This window comes from Bidens hawaiensis, unplaced genomic scaffold, assembly GCF_021521415.1.
Source record: "Bidens hawaiensis isolate Kalapana, Puna unplaced genomic scaffold, B.hawaiensis_p1.1 tig00019696_1, whole genome shotgun sequence".
Lineage (NCBI taxonomy): Eukaryota > Viridiplantae > Streptophyta > Magnoliopsida > Asterales > Asteraceae > Bidens > Bidens hawaiensis.
The window spans coordinates 324482-342991 of record NW_027492994.1 but is presented as its reverse complement, the minus strand read 5'-3'; the positions used below and the strand labels follow the sequence as shown (position 1 = coordinate 342991).

General features: G+C 39.3%; 1 protein-coding gene and 1 pseudogene across 2 annotated transcripts; both read right to left on the bottom strand.

Moving 5' to 3' along the window:
• Positions 1–10014: 10014 nt before the first annotated feature.
• On the bottom strand, positions 10015–11995 carry LOC143559092 (glucan endo-1,3-beta-glucosidase 14-like). Its single transcript, XM_077047782.1, has 3 exons — positions 11909–11995; positions 10184–11217; positions 10015–10104 (listed from the first exon to the last, which is right to left on the bottom strand). Exons 1-3 carry the CDS (start codon positions 11952–11954, stop codon positions 10042–10044), a joined length of 1143 nt encoding a protein of 380 aa, XP_076903897.1. The 5' UTR covers positions 11955–11995; the 3' UTR covers positions 10015–10041.
• A 4847-nt stretch (positions 11996–16842) lies between these two features.
• On the bottom strand, positions 16843–18268 carry LOC143559098 (glucan endo-1,3-beta-glucosidase 14 pseudogene; annotated as a pseudogene). The gene is made up of 3 exons (XR_013139874.1): positions 18223–18268; positions 17002–18038; positions 16843–16920 (listed from the first exon to the last, which is right to left on the bottom strand). The product of XR_013139874.1 is annotated as a glucan endo-1,3-beta-glucosidase 14 pseudogene (transcript).
• Positions 18269–18510: the final 242 nt, after the last annotated feature.

The window sequence follows — 18510 nt, the reverse complement described above, 5'->3', positions numbered from 1 at the left end:
GCGCGAAGGCAGACACAGAAGGTCAAGAGTGCGCGAGCGCGAAGGCAGACAGAACCAACCTTAACGCGTCGCGGGAAGAACTACATTTCTAAGCGCGCCGTGGGAAGAACTTCAATTCTAAGCGCGTCGCGAGAAGAACTATATCCTTAGCGCGTCGCGGGAAGAACTACCGTTCTTCGCGCGCTGCGAGAAGAATTACAATTCTTAGCGCGCTGCGAGAAGAGTTCGTCTCGCGCATCGCTGGAACAGATGGTCTTCACGCAGGCTTCCTCGTAAGGAGTCTGGCGCGTGGAGCTGCGCAGACAACCTTAGGCGGGAAGGAACAAAGGACAAGCAAAGAGTTAGAAGAAAAAGAGGGAAACAAGGCTTAAGGGCGGGACGGCGACAAGAGGGAAAAGAAGGCGGAAAGAGAGAAGAAGAGGGACGGGACGGCGGAAAGAAAGAGAGAGAAAGAGGCGGGAAGGAAAATATATATTATTATTAAAAGTAAAATATAAGTATAAATAAATATTAAATCATAAAAGGAGATCGGGTCAGAGAAACGGGTACCTGGGTCGGGTCGGATCGGGGCAGATGTCACACTCATCACCACCCTCAGCATCTGGCGCAGCCTGCTCCTCGTCATCTCCAAACTGACCATAGTCAAGTTGTTCATCCTGAATGGAGTCTTCTGTCACAATAGTGTCAGGAGCAGATCCTTTGGCCACGCCAGAGCCGCTAGCAGGAGCAGCATTCCCCGCGCCATCATCGCCGCCACCAGCCCCTTCGCACTCGTCAAGCAATTTCTTTAGCGCGCCGAGGTCGGGCTGGTCAGCAAGCGCGGATATCTGCAAATCATAAGGAAAAGTATAAGTACACAAATACTTGGAAAAAAAATCAAAGTAATCTCATTAAAGTTAAAATACCTGCGCAAGGATAGGAATGGGAGTATTCAAATACTTCTCCCCCATCTCGGCCATGTCCGCGCAGGCAACGTCGCTCTGATAAGGGTAGTCGGATGGGTTCTTCTTCAGCATCCCATATTCATAGCCATCCGTAAACCCTTCAGCTCGACCCACCAAGCGCGCGGCAGCGTTGCAATCCATCACAAGGGCCTGAAAAACGTCTGAGTATTTCATTGCGTAAGCGCAACGAGTCATGCCCTGTGAGATTAGCCATTGGCGATCCTGCGCGAGGGAAGCAACAGACGTCTCTAGAGCAGGAATCTGAGAGTTTAACAACTCAACAGTTTCCTTAGTCTGTTTCAGCTGCTCTTTGTCAGACGTTGCTGCCGCCAGGATTTCTTCTTTTTCCGCTCGCGCAAGATCGAGGGCTTCCTGGCTAGACGCTGCCGTCGCCAGGGCTTCATCTTTTTCGGCCTACGCGGCCGCCAGCTCCTTCTTCAGGCGCACAACCTCACTCTCCAGTGATGATTTTTCAGTTATAGACTGGACAAGAGCTTGGTCACGCGCCTCCGCGTCCAGCTCCAAGTCGCGCGCTCTACGCGCGTACTTGGCCGCGTCCGCCTCCGCCGCCTGTAGCTTCTCCCGCGCAGCCTGAAGCTCATGCCCGCGCTTCACGAAGGCGCTGTTGGCACTTGCTCTGTTCTCACTGAGCTCTGCTTGGAGCTTCTCAGCTCTCTCTCGAGCATCAGAAAGATGCCAAGCAGACACTTTAGCCTCTTGCTTGGCTTCCGCAAGAGCATCACGTACCTTTACGTAATCATAGCGAAGCTCTTGGGAGGCAGCAAAGAAGGCCGACCCAGCAAACAGATGATCGTTGAGCAAGTCATCGCGAGCGCGGTCCTCCTGGAACCTCCTTTCAGCTGGAGGCACAGCATGAGCCCAGAATTCCGCACACACACCCATGGACTGAAATGTGTTGTCCTCAGTAATATTCCATCTCAGGCGGTAAATGTGATCGGCTTCCTGCAAAAACAAAGTAATTATCTAAGTCATCAAAACACTAAGATGGAAGTCCGCGAAGCGGAGCAAAAATGAACCTATACCTGCGGGGATGAAGCAGAAAAGTCAGCGCCTGGCCCACGAGAAGACTCCGCCACAAAACCTCGTGGCGCTACAGGGCTGGCGCGCCCACTGTCGGGGCCTTCAGCTTCAAACTCCTCATCCTCCTCTGAAACAGGCCTTTTCTCCTGCGACCTAGAACCGAAATCAGTCTCGCGAGGAGGGCTGTGCGCAGGAGGAGGTGAGGGAGGTCTCGACGCCGCCAGGTCGGCGCGTAAAACGGCCTCCTGCTCCTTTGTAATCCCGATAAGGGGAGATTCAGCGCTTGCAGGAGCAGGAGCAGAACCAACGGCGCTGACACCGGCGCCAGGAGTGCCGCTAGCAGCTTGCACGCCAGCAATGACTCCTGTGGAAAAATCAACAAATATAAATGGTTCATGACTTGATCTAAAAGAGTCAGAAAATAAAAGCGCAATACGTACCTTGGCGCAACTCCGTTCGCGAGGCAAACATCGCCATGAAGTCCATTCTACCCTTTTTCGAGGGTAAAACAGGGGACTTCGAAGCGACCTCCGGCGCAGCCTCGGCATCTTGTTGCGCTTGAGGTTGATCCACCAAGGTCGCCGGCTCTACAAACATTTGAGTGAGCAAAGATTCATTTGTAATTCGATCAGAATCGCGCTCATAGAACCATGAAAGATAAGCAAAGGATAAGCAAAGTATACCTGTCGAAGGCGCAACGCCGCTTCCCTTTTCCACCGCGCGAAGGGAGGAGGTAGTAGCACCATACCTCGTGTGGACAGGAGGTCTGTCCATTTTTTGAGGCAGGGAAGACAAAGAAAACTTGGGAGGAAATTCCTGGGTTTTCTCAAATCCACCCGCCTGAGTAGGAGGATCCTGAGCAACAGGGGCAACATCTTTTTTCTGTTTCTTACTGGCCCCTGCGCCAGTTTTCCCCTTAGCTTTACGCTTTAGTTTGGGCGCCTCCTCCTCCTCCTCCTCCTCCTCTTCCGCGAGCTCCAGCTCGTAGTTTTCGAGCGCATCTACAATACACGCAACAGAAGTGTTAGCAAAATTTGGTATTATAAAGGCAAATGCATAAGTACAAAGGCTTACCAGGCGCATCGCTGTCAAAGAGAAATCCCAGATCAACAGGGATGAACATGTCATCGAAGCGATCGGGGAAGCCAACCTCCCCAGCGCCCAGCGCGACGGAGCCACCCTCCATATGCTCATCATAGGCGGCGTGGACATAATCCTTGCTGACTGCACAAAACAATTCAAATGATATCAGCAAAAAGAATTATATTCGCGCAGAAGTAATGCAATGAGATTAACTTACACAAGCCGTCAACTTGGATAACGGGCTCAGTCGCGCTGTCAGCCCACCTCCTGCTCATACCGACCCCCACCAGCGCCTCCTCACAAATTTTCTTGGCGGGGGATGGTTCGGCGGTCAACTTTTTAACCCAGGCGCCAGTTGGGTTCTTGAAGACACCCACATCCGCAGGCGCAGAAGAGATCGCGCGCATGGTCATGCGGATGGGGATCACACCAGCCCTGATGTAAAAAAACCTCTCAGACCAGTCATGAAGGCTCTTGAATGAAACAGTGGAGCACTTGACCTTCTGACTGCGATGAATAAATGAGAACCAAGAATCTTGGATCTTGGGCTTATAAAAAAACTGAAAGCGCCGAGGGGTGGGCTCCTCGCGCTGAGATTTGCACATGAACTCAAAGTGAGTCATGCGCACGAGTCCAAACGGATGGACTTGGGATATATGAATCCCATAAAACCTAAGCACCGCACCCACAAACCTTGTCATCGGAAGACGAAGGTTGCAGTGGGTGAAAAAATGGCAGTAAAGGGATATATGACCGGTAGGCGGGTCCGCCGCCGTTTGCCCGGCCCCAGGCAACATGCAGCCAAACTCAGGGAGAAAACCCTGAGAGGCGATAAGGCTGTCAAGATCGGACTGCCTAAGTTTGCAGGGGATCTCATCCCACTTCTTCACGGCCTTGGTCCTCCCTACCTCCTCCGATGAGGCCTCAGCAGCCCTCTTCCCCTTGCCGGTCTTCTTCAACGTCGACATCACTAACGATTTAACACGGCGATTGATGGGGGAGGTTGTGTTGTCTGAGCTATCAGACATACAACTGTGACAACGAACAAAGGATGCTTCTGAAGAACAGATATCTGGAAGCAGAACAAAGGTAATCGGAATACAAGGAAAGAAAGGAAAGCTTTGAATAAAACAGCAGAGAAGATGAAGAAATAAAACTATAAGGGCTGGCTTTTATAGGCCCAGGAGAGAGAAAAATTGGTGCTGATCGGACTTCACGCGCCCCCACTCGCAGGTGTAAACCAACGTGAGCGCGACACGTGTCTCTGACACTGTGCGAGGGGACACGAAAAGAAACGATACAGCTGCTGCCAGAGTTCACGCGCCACCACTCGCAGGAACGGACCAACGCGAGCGCGACACGTGTCCCTGACACTATGTGAGGGGACACGAAAGGCAACTGTAGCACCTCGAGCACACGAAAGGTCTGACACGTCTCCATCACTGACGCATTTCGTTTTCAACGAAAAGGATAGAATTTCGCGCAACGATGAATAATAAGAAGAAAAAGACAAACCCCTACTAAAAGAGCTAACTATTAAGTCTAATATCTATCTTACCTCGCTCGCGCGAGACAAGACACACATTAGACTGGGGGGGCTTGAAGAGGTATGCACCCGCCTCAACAACGAGCGAGGCGGGTCAACCCACAAGATATAGACAAGAGGCTTGAAATCAAGACATTATGAAGGCACAAAGCCAAAACCTATGCGCATGGCGCATATCACATATGCTCACGCATATCGCACATGCTCAGGCATCATATGCCCAGGCACCACAAATGCTCAGGCATCACATATGCTCACGCATCACATATGCTCACGCATCACATATGCTCACGCATATCACATATGCGCGTGGCGCATCAGCGCGTGGCACATATCACATGCTCGTGCATACCACATCTGCGCATGAAACATCTGCGCGTGAGAATAAAGAGAAGACCTCGCGCATCCTCAGGATTGGCGCATATCACACATGCACATAATCAACCTCGTCCTTATCCAAATCAGGATTAGGGCAACCTTGATTGTGCACGTCAGACAACCTTCCAGAGGGTATCTTTTTAAGGAATAGGAATATGCTGATGTTGACAGCTGCCAATGAAAGGTGGACAACTCAGCATAAACCATGTGCTACCACGTGATTATAACCAATGAAAAAGCACCATGTGTCCCCAAGGACACGTGGCGCAAAGCAATTGGAGGAGGCCAGCAAGGCCCTGATTAGGTCTGAGCCCAATCATTGGAAACCCTAGCACTATAAATACCACATTAACTCCACAAGGAAAGATCATCAAATAACAGACAGTCACATCCAATTACAGAGTATTCAGCTATTAAGCAATACATTCCCCACTTTCCTTACTCTCATATTATTATCTTCTCCTACAAACACTTATTCTCACACCGGAGGGTTACCCCAAAGAGGACCCCCCTGTCCCTTTCTGAGGGGTAAGTTTACGGTGCTGTTCATTTTGTAGGTGGAAGAACCCAGATCCCAGAGAACCATCGGTGAAGTAGCATAATCACACCCGAGGAAAGTAGATTGTCTACCAGTGAGTCGATCCACGTTTCTTCACGTATTATTAATAATTTTGGGCTTTTTTGTATAATCTATATAACATATGTGGGTTATTGATCGATTAATAACGTTTGTTACTAACTTTTGTAGTTTTTTTAGAAGTTTTTGTATTTTATAGAATATTATTCATTACTAAAAACCCTTTTTAACCAATTTTTTCATAATCAATGGATTCGAATACTTTTTCAAAATGATGTTGGGTTCGCTCGCCAGAAAAAAATGAGTTCACTTGTTAAATCGTACCTATAGCTTATAAATGAAACCGAAAATTGACTGGGTTCGGCCGAACCTAGTGAAGCACATGTGGCTCCGCCACTGAGCTGACTCATGAGTTGTTTAAGATGGGCTCATTAAATAATATTTATTATACGAAAAGTTATAAATTAAATAAAATATAAAACATGTATAAATTAATTAATAAATAATAAACGAGCCGAGTCAAGCCTAAGCTTGAAAAATCTACTAATAAGCCAAGGTCAAGGCAAGCAGTGCACATGTTGAGCTTTCATAATTTAAAACGAGCCAAGCTCGGGCTCGGTTCGTTTACACCCATAGTCTTAGCATCACTTGATTCCAAGACGTTAGTAGTACCAAATGTGAGAGGCCAAATCTTGAAGATAAAGTTAACTCATAAACGTGCTTAAAGTTTTGAGTAGTTGGCCAGTCCTAATATCCTGTGTGATGCCTCAACTATTAAGAAAATATGTGTCCATAAGTGCTTATACTTTTTGGCATGTTATTGGTCGGGAGTTGGACCATTTCTCTAAGGAGCCATTGTCAAGACGAAACCTACACCCATGGGCATAAACGGTACAAAATGGCAGGCTTTTGGACATTCTGAGACGCCGTAATAATTTTACCCTCAAATTTTATTAATTAAATTGAAAAGTCCTAGCTTTTAAATCAACTTTTAAGTGAGAATAATACCATTTGAATTCAAGCCTTTTTCCAATGACTTTCTTGTCACAAAGCAAACTTTACAATTATCATATAGAAAATCATTGTCAAAAATTGCATTTCTTAGGTGATCTCAGCATGAAAAGCAAGAAAGTTTATACTTCTAAGTAACATAAAGTGTTTTTCACACATTCATAATCTATGTGTTGTCTTACATGTTAAATCATGGTTCTATCCCTTTTAATGCTAGACAACTATGAATCACAGTATCCGTCCACTACGAAACTAGCAAAGATGTTAAGCTGGTTGTGCTCATGTGCAGGCCCGTCTTCAAGATTTTGGTTGCCCAAGACAGGCATGGAAAATATATCTGATATAAATTTTTTTTCGAAAGATTAGCGATAAAGGCCCAATTTATCACTAATTTATTAGAACTTAGAAGAACCTCCATTATTTTGTTTATATTTGGTGGATAACTTTTAACCCTTTATATAAACCCAAACACTTAAATAAACATTTTTTTTACATACATAATGTTTTAAAACAATTTGGGCCCCTGTCGAAAATAGGCCAGACATGGTCGCTAAGCTTTGTATGGTGTGAGAGCCGGACTTGCACGTGTGTTGGTTGTCAATGACATCAACCCGAAAAACGTGTTCACGCACACTAACACTGCATTCTCGGGTTTAAAAGACACGGAAAAGAAATGATAAAATTGGACAGGGGAAGAAAGGAAAAGAAATTATATACTTAAAAGACATTCTCGAGTTTAAGTAAAAGAAAAGAAAAGTAACGCTAATTATTTTCTTGAGTTAGATCGGAAGGAAAAAATAGGAAAAAAACTTATAACTTTACAATTATGTCCTCATAGTCAAATGGAAAAAAGAATTAAAATATGGTAAATTAGTAATATTGTAATGGGCTATAAACTTTCATTCACAATCCGGCCATATTTGGCAGGAAACTTTTGGAGGAAAAAAGACCCAACTTTTCTTTCCATTCTCTTTCTTTTCTTTTAAAATGAAAACTCTTATATTTTCCTTTCCAAATCATTAAATAAAAAACTCAAGAATGCATTGTAAGTTGACACGAGGATCGGTTTACCCTCTATTTCTTTATTTTCCATATTGATACTCTAAATTTACAAATTTACCAAAAAGAACACCAAAACATTAAAATTTTAACCATAAAAACTCGACCAACTTAAGTTTTGACATAGCATACCCTTTAAAAATTCTAAACATAAATGAGTCAACCTACAAATGCGTTAGATTGACCTAACACTAACTCGCTAAAGCTAACACGGGTTCTACATGAAACTGTGTCAAATTTCATGTCAGATTCATGTCGTATCAGACGTCCACATCTTTACAAACATGCCCTTACAAACTGGACAGGTGGCTTAAACGTTGAGATTGTGATTTATCATAAGTACTAACCTAAACCGTTTCATTAAAGTAGAACATAAAAAGCTTTTATTCAAGTGTAGTTCCTACAATTAGAAAAGACTAGTAGATTGAACCACAAGCAATAAAAAGTAACTGAGGATCCCACATGTTTGAGGATTTTGATGATATATGAATATAAAGCAACTGATCATAATCTAGATGGTATCAAATCATTGATTGTAAATCTTCAATAAGGTTCTAAGCATGATTGACTGCTACCTAAAACAATAGTACACCACAATTATTATCATTCATATAATATGAAACCACCCAATCAATTACCAATAAAATAAATAAAACAGATAACATAAACTAATAATATTAACAATAACAATAGTTGTTTGGTCAAAAATGGAATAAGTATATTTATTCAAAGTCACAAAATTACAGCATCAAATCTAATTATGAAAACAAAAAACAGTGACAAGAATATAATGATATGAAATATAAAACTAAAATAATAAAATGTTACAAAAATATTCCTGTAATTCCTATAAAACGATTCGGTTTATTACTAAATATAGTAGTATCTTATTGCGTATAAAATAAGAATTTCTTCAAAACTATTAAAAGAAAAGAAAAACATGAAATCTCTATATGTGAACTATGAAGATGTGACAGCTGCTGCTGTGAAAACATTGGTGTGGACATGAATGTGAATCCTTAAACTGTCACCTGTAACATTTAGGTAGCAAAATCCAAATTCATTAGATTAATTGACCAAGAAAAGTAAGAGTTTTGTGATGAGTCATATTTGAAATGCTCTGATTTATAATTTAATACAAGGATTAGTGGAATCATGACCCAAAAATGGGCTGCCTAAAAAGTGCATACCACATTTTCAACATTGCAAACCTAAATTGACAGTTAGTTGTGCAAGAATTGTCAACTAGATTAATAATCTTATCCTCTTATTGACAAGCTGACAATAAGAAATGTATTTCTTGATGCTTTAATCCACTTTCAAGAATACATTTCTTGATGCTTTAATCCACTTTCAAGAATAACAATCGCCGCGGCTAAAAATCAATCAAATATTATTCAACATGTAAGAAAAAACAAGCGAATACGTAAGCGAGTTAGATTCTTTTGTATATTAAATGTTAAAGATACCCAACTTGGACCAAAGTTAGCATACAAGTTTACAATTACTATCATACAATATAATAAATAGCCTTAAGCTTACAAAAAGAGAAAGTGACATTGGAAAATAATCTTTTATAATAAAAAGAAATATGTACAGTGAGGATACAGTGTGGAAATGAAAGACATACACTAAAAAGCAACATCAATGAGCTTTCATTTTTCAATTATTATTTCTCATTTCCTTTTTATTATTTGATTAAACAGAATTTGGACTTTTGTATACTATAAGAAATCAAGAATTTTGTTTGCAGTAAGATTCTTTATTCCATGATTGTAAGATGAGATAAGATACGATGTACAATGGTGTCCATACCTTCAAATCTTTAATTTTTCAAAATGTAACAACAGCACACAAATTGTGTTGTATTCACACATTTCAATTTTCTTTTAAGCATGCTTTAGTATGCTTTAGTTTGCTAACATAAAGTATATAAGAATGGACCAATGTAGAAGTTTCTAAATATATAAAAATATGAAGTTGTATAGCAAGTGTTGAATAATTTTCGATAAACATGTCGTATATCGAACGAAAAAAGGTTAGCTTTTATTAGACAATTTGAATATTATGAGCCCACAAATTTGGTGGCAATGGGGTCCCAACAATATCATCTTAGAAAGATGGTGGTGTTGGATTTTTTTCAATGGATGCAACAACTTTCAAATCATAATCTTATGATTCCTTGAAGATATTTTGCTATTATGGCCATTATGAACTCAACTAATCGGTAGGTTAGCACCGGTTGGTGACGAATAACTGAATAACTTAATAGCCTTTGACATTTACAAATATGCCCTTGAATGCATGACATGATTGGAGTTAAGAAATTACCTTTAAAATCCATCCTCTTTAGGGACTTTGGGCCCCTATGTAACTTGATCATTAAATTATATAATCAATGTTCATCTCTTAAGCAAAAAGTAGGATCCAAGAAGCAATATCAGAAGGTTGAATATAGAAAATACCTGCAAACACACAAAAAATAAATTACATTAACATGTACGAAATGTAACTTAAATATGAATTAAGCATACGCGTTCTTACATTTTTCAACGAGGACGAATAATCAATTCTTGGAAGAACATAGCTTTTTACACCAAGGTTATAGACCAAGGTGCCATCCGGATAATACAATCCGAAATTCCTCTCTGAAGTTGGACCATTCTTCTCATTCTCGTTAAAAAGGGCAAAAATGTAAATATCAATCGGTTGTGAAGGTCGAGCCGGAGTACCTTCGCCTTGTTGCATTCTTTGCATCAAATTCCTGTTGTATATTCCTGCATTTTGAACCGTTGCTCCTGCTTCATTTTCATCGCCTTTAGACGGCCACCCAGTCTCCGATATTTTAACTTCTACATCGGTATGTCCCAATGCCTTTATAGCTGAATAAACCGCGTCTATTTGTGCATACAACATGTTATCATATTTTAAATTAGTATTTGGGTCAACTGACCCTTCGTTCGGTTCAAAAAGCACATACTCCAACTTCACATTGTTCGGGTCACCTTTATATGCAAAATAAGGGTACGCGTTAATGAAAAAGGGCGAGTCAACCTGAGCATGAAAGTCAAGAATCGGTTTAATAAACTGAACCATATCTTCCCGAAACGCCCCTTGTGAAGGCGGGAAGGAAGTTGCTAATATTTGAAGCGAATGAGCCGTGGTTATGTAAACTTGTTTGTTTAACCCAAGGCTAACTAAAGCTATTTGCATAGTTTTCATAGCGGGAAGAAGGTAAGACGCTAGCTGACTATCGGTCCCTCCTAAAACCTCGTTTCCGACATTGATACATGTGATTTTAGTTTGTGAAATATAAGGTTGAACATTTTGTTGAATCCATGTTTGAGCTTGCTGCGGGTCCCGCATTCGTTGAAGGTATTCGTTGCCTAAACCGACGATTAACTCGATGTCGGTTCCTGCAAACGCTTGTAACACCGTCGGATCTGCATCGTATACTTTAACTCTATTTATGTTTAAAGATTTAAGTAGTTTTGATACTTGTGATGGAGGTAGGAGATTATTGGCAATTCTTCCATAGTTCACCCCAACTCCAATGCTCAATATGCCAATAAATAAATCTGGAAACATATTATTTAATCACATTAGAGTTAAGTATTCAAACTCATAACTAGAAAAGATATAATTCATAACTGGCTCAACATTCTCGTTTTGGGGTGTGCATGAAACCGAAAAAAAAACGAAATAACCGAACCAGAACAAAAACTGACGATTTGGTTTTTTTTTTTCTTTTCTCAAGAATACCAAATTTCCGGTTTGGTTCGGTTCGGTTTCTAAAACCAAAGAAACCAAACCTAACTTATATGTTTTCAATTTTTATTTTGAATTTTAAGTATCTTATAATAATCTAATATATAATTAAACCAAAATTTTCAACTTAATTGTATAATAATCAGTTAACTATTAACTAACAAAATAATTTAAACCAAATTCAATAATTTTAACCTTAGCAAAATTTTAGCTTAAATGGCAAAACCGAAAAAGCCAAAACCGAAACCAAAAATCAAAAAACCGAAACTGTGGTACCTGAAATAACTCAAAAGCAAAAGCACATAATCCTAATTGATTAAATATGAATTAACCTAACTAGTCAAACTCATAATTTGACAAAATAAAGTCAAAACTGGGACAACAACAGCATTCAGCATTCTCATATCTTAAATAACTGAAAATCAAAAGCAAATAATTCTAATTAAAACAAAATTGCGACCATTTACCGACCAAGTTTGGATAATTATGGAACTTAGTTACCTGATAAAGTGAGGAGCAATAGAAGTTTATGGTATACAGCGGCCATTATAATTGAATATTAGCCGCCGCTTATTATTATTATTATCCCGTGCTTTAGCGACGGGATAACTTCTGGTGTCGTTAATACAGAGAGTTGAGACTTGAGATTAAAGGCAAGGCTTTATTTATATAAGAAACGGACGGACCGTGTGTACATCTCATTACCGACTTAAATATCTTTTATTATTTTATTTTATTTTATTATTTTCTTACCAAAGTTTGTAACAGACACCAACATCCGTTTCTGAAATGAGATGTGCTAAATATCTCATTCTTAATTAATTCAATTAAAATTTGAAGACTTGTTAGTTACACTACAGGGGTGGCAAATGGGTTGGGTTGGGTTGGATTGGGTTGAAACGGGTTAGGGTCAGAATGGGTCAACTAAAAAAAGGTTGTTTTGGTTCGGGTCGGAACGGGTTAGGGTCACAAAGTTAAGGTCGGAACGGGTCAAAACGGGTTTCGGATCGATTTTTTTTTTTGAAGAACGAGGGCAAAGGCGGAAACGTTTTGGTTTTTTTACATTCTTCGTTTTGATTTATATTTTGAGTTATCATTTTTTTTTATTAATTTTTTTGAATTTTTTTTAAGGGGTTTTGTTTGTTAAACGTTTCCTCCGTTGTCCTCGTTCTAAAAAAGCCCGAGAAATGACTGAAATCGAAAGTCGATAAAAACGAAACATAAACCAAAACTGAACCGAATTGATCGAAACCGAAAAAATCGATCAAAACGAAACTAAAAAACTAAAACCGAACAGAAATGAAACTGAAAAAACAGACCATAGCAAAGCAAAAGGCCGAAAACGAATCCGAAACCGACCAAAAACAATCAAAAGAAACCGAAACCCAACCCGTCCAGTGCTTCGAAACCGACCAAAAAGAAACAAAGGAAACCGAAACCCAACTCGTCTAGTGCGAAAACTCGTGTCGGCTCGAAACCTAAACCGAACTCGTTTCAATCCAAAACCCGTTTCAACCCGAGCGTGCCACTTTTCCTTAAGACACTAACCAACATCGACCCATTTCTTTAAATTTGTCAACCCATTTTGACCCGAAAATAGGAAGGTGGAATTTCAAGTGACCCATTTTGACCCATCTTATTAAAATCTATTAACCAGACCGACCCATATTATTTTTAAAATAACCCAAATTGACCCATTTGAAATGATTTGGGTCACATATGTCCCTTTGATTTACTCATAGTGCATTTTTGCTCCCTGCAGTACAATTTTTAGAATTGATAAAGCAAGCATGTGATGGGTAAACTAAGGTTGTAAATAGATCAAATGTTAAGCGAACTGCTTGGTATGAAGTTCGTTTACATCCATTTGTTTAATAAATGAACGAACACGAATAATAAATATTATACGTTTAGTTAGATGAACGGACATGAACAAAGGTTGCGTTCGTGAAAGATCGGTAATGTATTCATTTACGTTCACTTGTTTATGTTGATTAGTTAAAGGTTTGCTTTATATTTTTATAATATTTTATTTGTAACAGCCGACCTAACATTTAAGTTTTATAAATTTATTGTCTATGTTTAGTTTGTTTTGTTAATGCTTGGTTTTATAAAGACTTGCTTTAACAAACAAGTATAACTTGTGCTTCGTTGACTTTATGATATTATAACCCACAAATGTCTCAGATTGACCCAAGGTTAGCCCGTTCAGCTAAAGATGTTCGTTTCACGGGTTTGACCTGAAACCATTCATGTTAAACCCAACCCCTTGAATTTTATGTTAGCTTGGTTTCAGTACCTAACAAATCGTACAATTGGCTCGACTAGTGCCTAGTGAATTCTACAAAACTGACAATAAGTGCTTCCCTAAACTACACTGATTCATTAAAGTAGAACACAAAAACCTTTCCCACACGTGTATTCCCTACAACTAGAATCGTTATGAAATTGAACACGAAGAATCAAAACCAAGATGAAAAAGCAGTCACAAATCATTCGTATACTATTGAATTAGGTTTATAAATGATAACAAGAAGTAGGGATGTGATTTTTAACCGTACCCGAATAACAAACCCGAATCGAAGCGACCCGAGACCCGAATAACCCGAACCGATTAAGCTCCCAACCCGAATCCGAGATAAAATATTCGGGTCGGTATTTAGGTTGAAATACCCAAATTCGGGTTGACCCGAATAACCCGAAATATAATACATCGATGCATGTATCCCTAATTTTTATATGGTAGTTTAGCGGTGAAGTAACACAGTGACCTTATGTATTCTTGTTCGATTGTTCTCAAGACTCCGATTAATATTGGATTTATCACATCCCAATGCATTAATTACGATAAAATATGTTGAGAATGTATATTCAGTTCAAAAACTTAAATAGTATGGTATTTAAACCAATATGTATCGAGCATGTTTCTTTAATCTACACAAGTATTGATCCGCAGGCTACGACACTCTATCCGATCTAATACATGCTTGTATGATAAATTTCATGTTTTGCTAAATAATATATGCAATTGTTGAATATGGCTGTATATTATGGTTTTATAATGGCTTGGAATACGGTTTTTTAATTTATGATATTGTCAAAGGTGAATATATATTTTTAATTTGTTAAACCCGAAACCCAACTCGAATTAACCCGACCCGTTCAACCCGAAACCCGAACAAACCGAACTTATTTGGGTCGGTTCTTGGGTCAATTTGTTTTGAGCTCAAACCCGAACAACCCGACCCAAACAACCCGAAACCCGAATAAATAACCTGAAGAACACCCCTAACAAGAAGTGATTACAAGGAATTAAACTAAATTGAATCTAAACCCTAATTAAGAGTTTTCCCCTTTTTGTTGACACTAACTACTATCAATAAACTAAGTTCCATCTTTGACTGAAATAGCCCCTCAACTATCACTCACTTATTAATAACAAACCAAACTATTTAAGAGCATTCCCAACCCATCCTCTAATATTAGGCCCAATTACAAATTTTGTCCTTTAAAATAAGACAAATTACGGTTCGTGTCCTTTTCTAAGTTTCCTTGCAGGCGGTGTACTTTAAACTTTTTTTTCCTACAAGTTTTGTCCTTTACGCTAACTGGGTTAGAAAAAGTCAGTTAAATGCCCTCACGTGAGACGCATGTGAGGGCATTTTTGTCTTTTCGTCTACCTGCAACTTCTTCTTCTTCTTCTTCTTCTTCTTTTTCTTCTTCTTCTTCTTGCAGACCACCATCACCATACCACAACCACTCCGACCATGGATTTCCTCAAACACCATCACCACCGCCACCACAGGTCCGCCACCAACCACCGCTCCATCTCCGACGCCGACTCCCATCTCCGACGTCGACTCCCACTCCGGTCGAATCCCTTCTTTCCAAAACCCTAAACCCCTCTCACACCCAGAAACCCACAAAACGACGGTCAATTCCCCTCGTTCTGACGCCCAGAAACCCAGAAACCCACAAATCCCCTCTCACAAATCAAATCAATAAAATCAATATTCTAATATATTGAAGCATCACACCACACCCAGATCGTGTTCATCTTCTTCATTTCTTCATATGTGAACCACCCGCCGGAGCACGACACAGCTGACCCTTCATCCAGTGGCCCCACCTCTCCACTTTCGACGAGTCTCCGGCGAAGTCCGCCGCCGGGTCATTCGGATCCGGACCTTCCCGAAGCGGCGACAGGGCTTCCAATGGCCTTAAGCTGCCGGATCTTGACATAACGGGTTCGGGTTGACCCGCATGGTGACTGCTGCCTTTTCTTCTCCGGAGCAGGCCCGAGTTGGGTGAGCCGCTTTGACTCCACCGCATGGTGGCTGCTGCCTTTTAGTGTGTGAGTGGGAGTGTGAAGTGAGATGAGAGAGAAAAGAAATAGAACGGTGGTTGGTTTGGTGGTTAGGTAGTGGTGGTGTTGGTGTAGTGAGATGGAGGGAGAGAGTAGAGAGAGAGAAAGAAGACGGGAAGAGAGAGAGAGAGTATATATTTAATATCTATTATTTATTTTTGTTATAATATATTAATTTATTTTTTAATTATAAATAACTACCAGTAGACGAAAAGACAAAAATGCCCATCAAATGTCTGGCACATGTCATACTTAACTGAGTTTTTCTAACCCAGTTAGCGTAAAGGACATAACGTGTAGAAAAAAAAAGTTTAAAGTACACCGCCTGCAAGGAAACTTAGAAAAGGACACGAACCGTAATTTGGCTTTTTTTAAAGGACAAAATTTGTAATTCTGTCCTAATATTATGTGAAAAGAGTTTGTAAATTATAGGGTGGAGTTGTGAGTGTAAATTATAGGGTAGAGAGAGAAAAGGTAATGATTTTTTGTAAATTTGAGGAAAATATAGTGATTTTTTTGTAAATTATAAGGTGGATAGAGAAAACTGTAATGATAAAGGTACAGAAAAGTATTATTTAATTGCACAGGAGAAAAAAATATAGTATTTTATAGTATAATTATAGAGATGAGAATAGGGGACAGGGAATGCTCTTATGTAACTAAAGAATAGTTACAGTAACACCCCTCCAAGTTTCAACCAGTTAGCATAACTTGTTCAAACACCTTCTAACTCTAAACAAGAAAAGACTGGTAGATTGAACCAGAAGCAATAAAAAGTAACCGAGGATCCAACATGTTACATGTTTGAGGATTTTGATTATATGAAGTTCTACAAAACAACTGATCATAATCTGGATGATATCAAATCATTAATAAGTACTAATAGCAATAGCAATAGTTATTTGGTCACAAATGGAATAAGTAATATTTATTCTAATTCACAAATTTACAGTAACAAGAATATAATGATATAAAATAGAAACCTAAAATATAAATGCCACAAGTTATATATATAATTCCGCAATTTCTATAAAGCAATTTCGGTTTGTTAATAATATTGATCATTAAATTATATATTAAGTGTTTGTTTCTCAAGGAAAGAGTAGCATCCAAAAAGCAAGATGAGAAGCTTGAATATTGAAAACACCTGCAAACACAAAAAAATATATATATCTTGTTAACATGAATATATGCATTGTAACTTAAATATTAATTAAGCATGTCTTACATTTCTATACGAAGATGAAAAACCAAGTTTTGAAGGAACATAGCCTTTTACACCAAGGTCATACACCAAAGTGCCATCCGGATAATACAATCCGAAATTCCTCTCTGAAGTTGGACCATTCTTCTCATTCTCGTTAAAAAGGGCAAAAATGTAAATATCAATCGGTTGTGAAGGTCGAGCCGGAGTACCTTCGCCTTGTTGCATTCTTTGCATCAAATTCCTGTTGTATATTCCTGCATTTTGAACCGTTGCTCCTGCTTCATTTTCATCGCCTTTAGACGGCCACCCAGTCTCCGATATTTTAACTTCTACATCGGTATGTCCCAATGCCTTTATAGCTGAATAAACCGCGTCTATTTGTGCATACAACATGTTATCATATTTTAAATTAGTATTTGGGTCAACTGACCCTTCGTTCGGTTCAAAAAGCACATACTCCAACTTCACATTGTTCGGGTCACCTTTATATGCAAAATAAGGGTACGCGTTAATGAAAAAGGGCGAGTCAACCTGAGCATGAAAGTCAAGAATCGGTTTAATAAACTGAACCATATCTTCCCGAAACGCCCCTTGTGAAGGCGGGAAAGAATTTGCTAATATTTGAAGCGAATGGGCCGTGGTTATGCAAACTTGCTTGTTTAATCCGAGGTTAACTAAAGCGTCATACATGGTTTTCATCGCGGGAAGAAGGTAAGAGGCTAGTTGAGTATCTAGAGTTCCTCCTAAGATCTCATTTCCTACATTGATACATGTTATTTTAGTATGTGATATATATCGTTGTACATTTTGTTGGATCCATGTTTGAGCTTGTTGCGAGTCTTGCATTCGTTGAAGGTTTTCGTTACTTAAACCGATGATTAACTCGATGTCTGTTCCTGCGAATGCTTGCAATACTGTCGGATCGGCGTCGTATACTTTAACTCTATTTATGTTTAAAGATTTAAGGATGCTTGATACTTGTGATGGAGGTAAGAGATTGTTAGCAATTCTTCCATAGTTCACCCCAACTCCAAGGCTGAAGATGCCAATAAATAAATCTGGAAACATATTATTTGATCAAATTAGAGTTAACTTAAGTATTCAAACTCGTAATTTGAGAAGGTAAAGTCAACATTCATAATATCATTATCGTGCATGAAACTAAAAAAAATCTACCAACATTCTCATTATTCACATTAGGGATGCGCATAAAGCTAAAAAAACAATTAAAATAAAAAATACCTGATAAAGTGAGAAGTAATAGAAGTTTATGAAATATACCGGCCATTAAAATAATAAAAATGTTTGCATTTAACTAGTTATGTATGTATGTAAGGCAGGCTTATATAGTGAAGGAAACGAGTGACCGTATCTTATACAAACGTTGCTAAATATCTTATACATTCAATAAAAAATCTCTATAGTTAATTGTAATTTTTGAGATATACTCATGAGTAATTAACTCACAATCAATTTGTCAAAAAAATATATATGTTTAATTATTTTATCTTAATTGGTTTTCAAATGTCA

Excerpts from the sequence above, each read along its gene's own strand:
- LOC143559092 (XM_077047782.1), bottom strand. The coding sequence starts at position 11,954 with ATGGCCGCTGTATACCATAAACTTCTATTGCTCCTCACTTTATCAG. Across the intron at positions 11,218-11,908 it reads ATTGCTCCTCACTTTATCAG|ATTTATTTATTGGCATATTG; the intron begins GTAACTAAGTTC and ends ATATGTTTCCAG. Across the intron at positions 10,105-10,183 it reads ATTCGTCCTCGTTGAAAAAT|GTATTTTCTATATTCAACCT; the intron begins GTAAGAACGCGT and ends GTGTGTTTGCAG.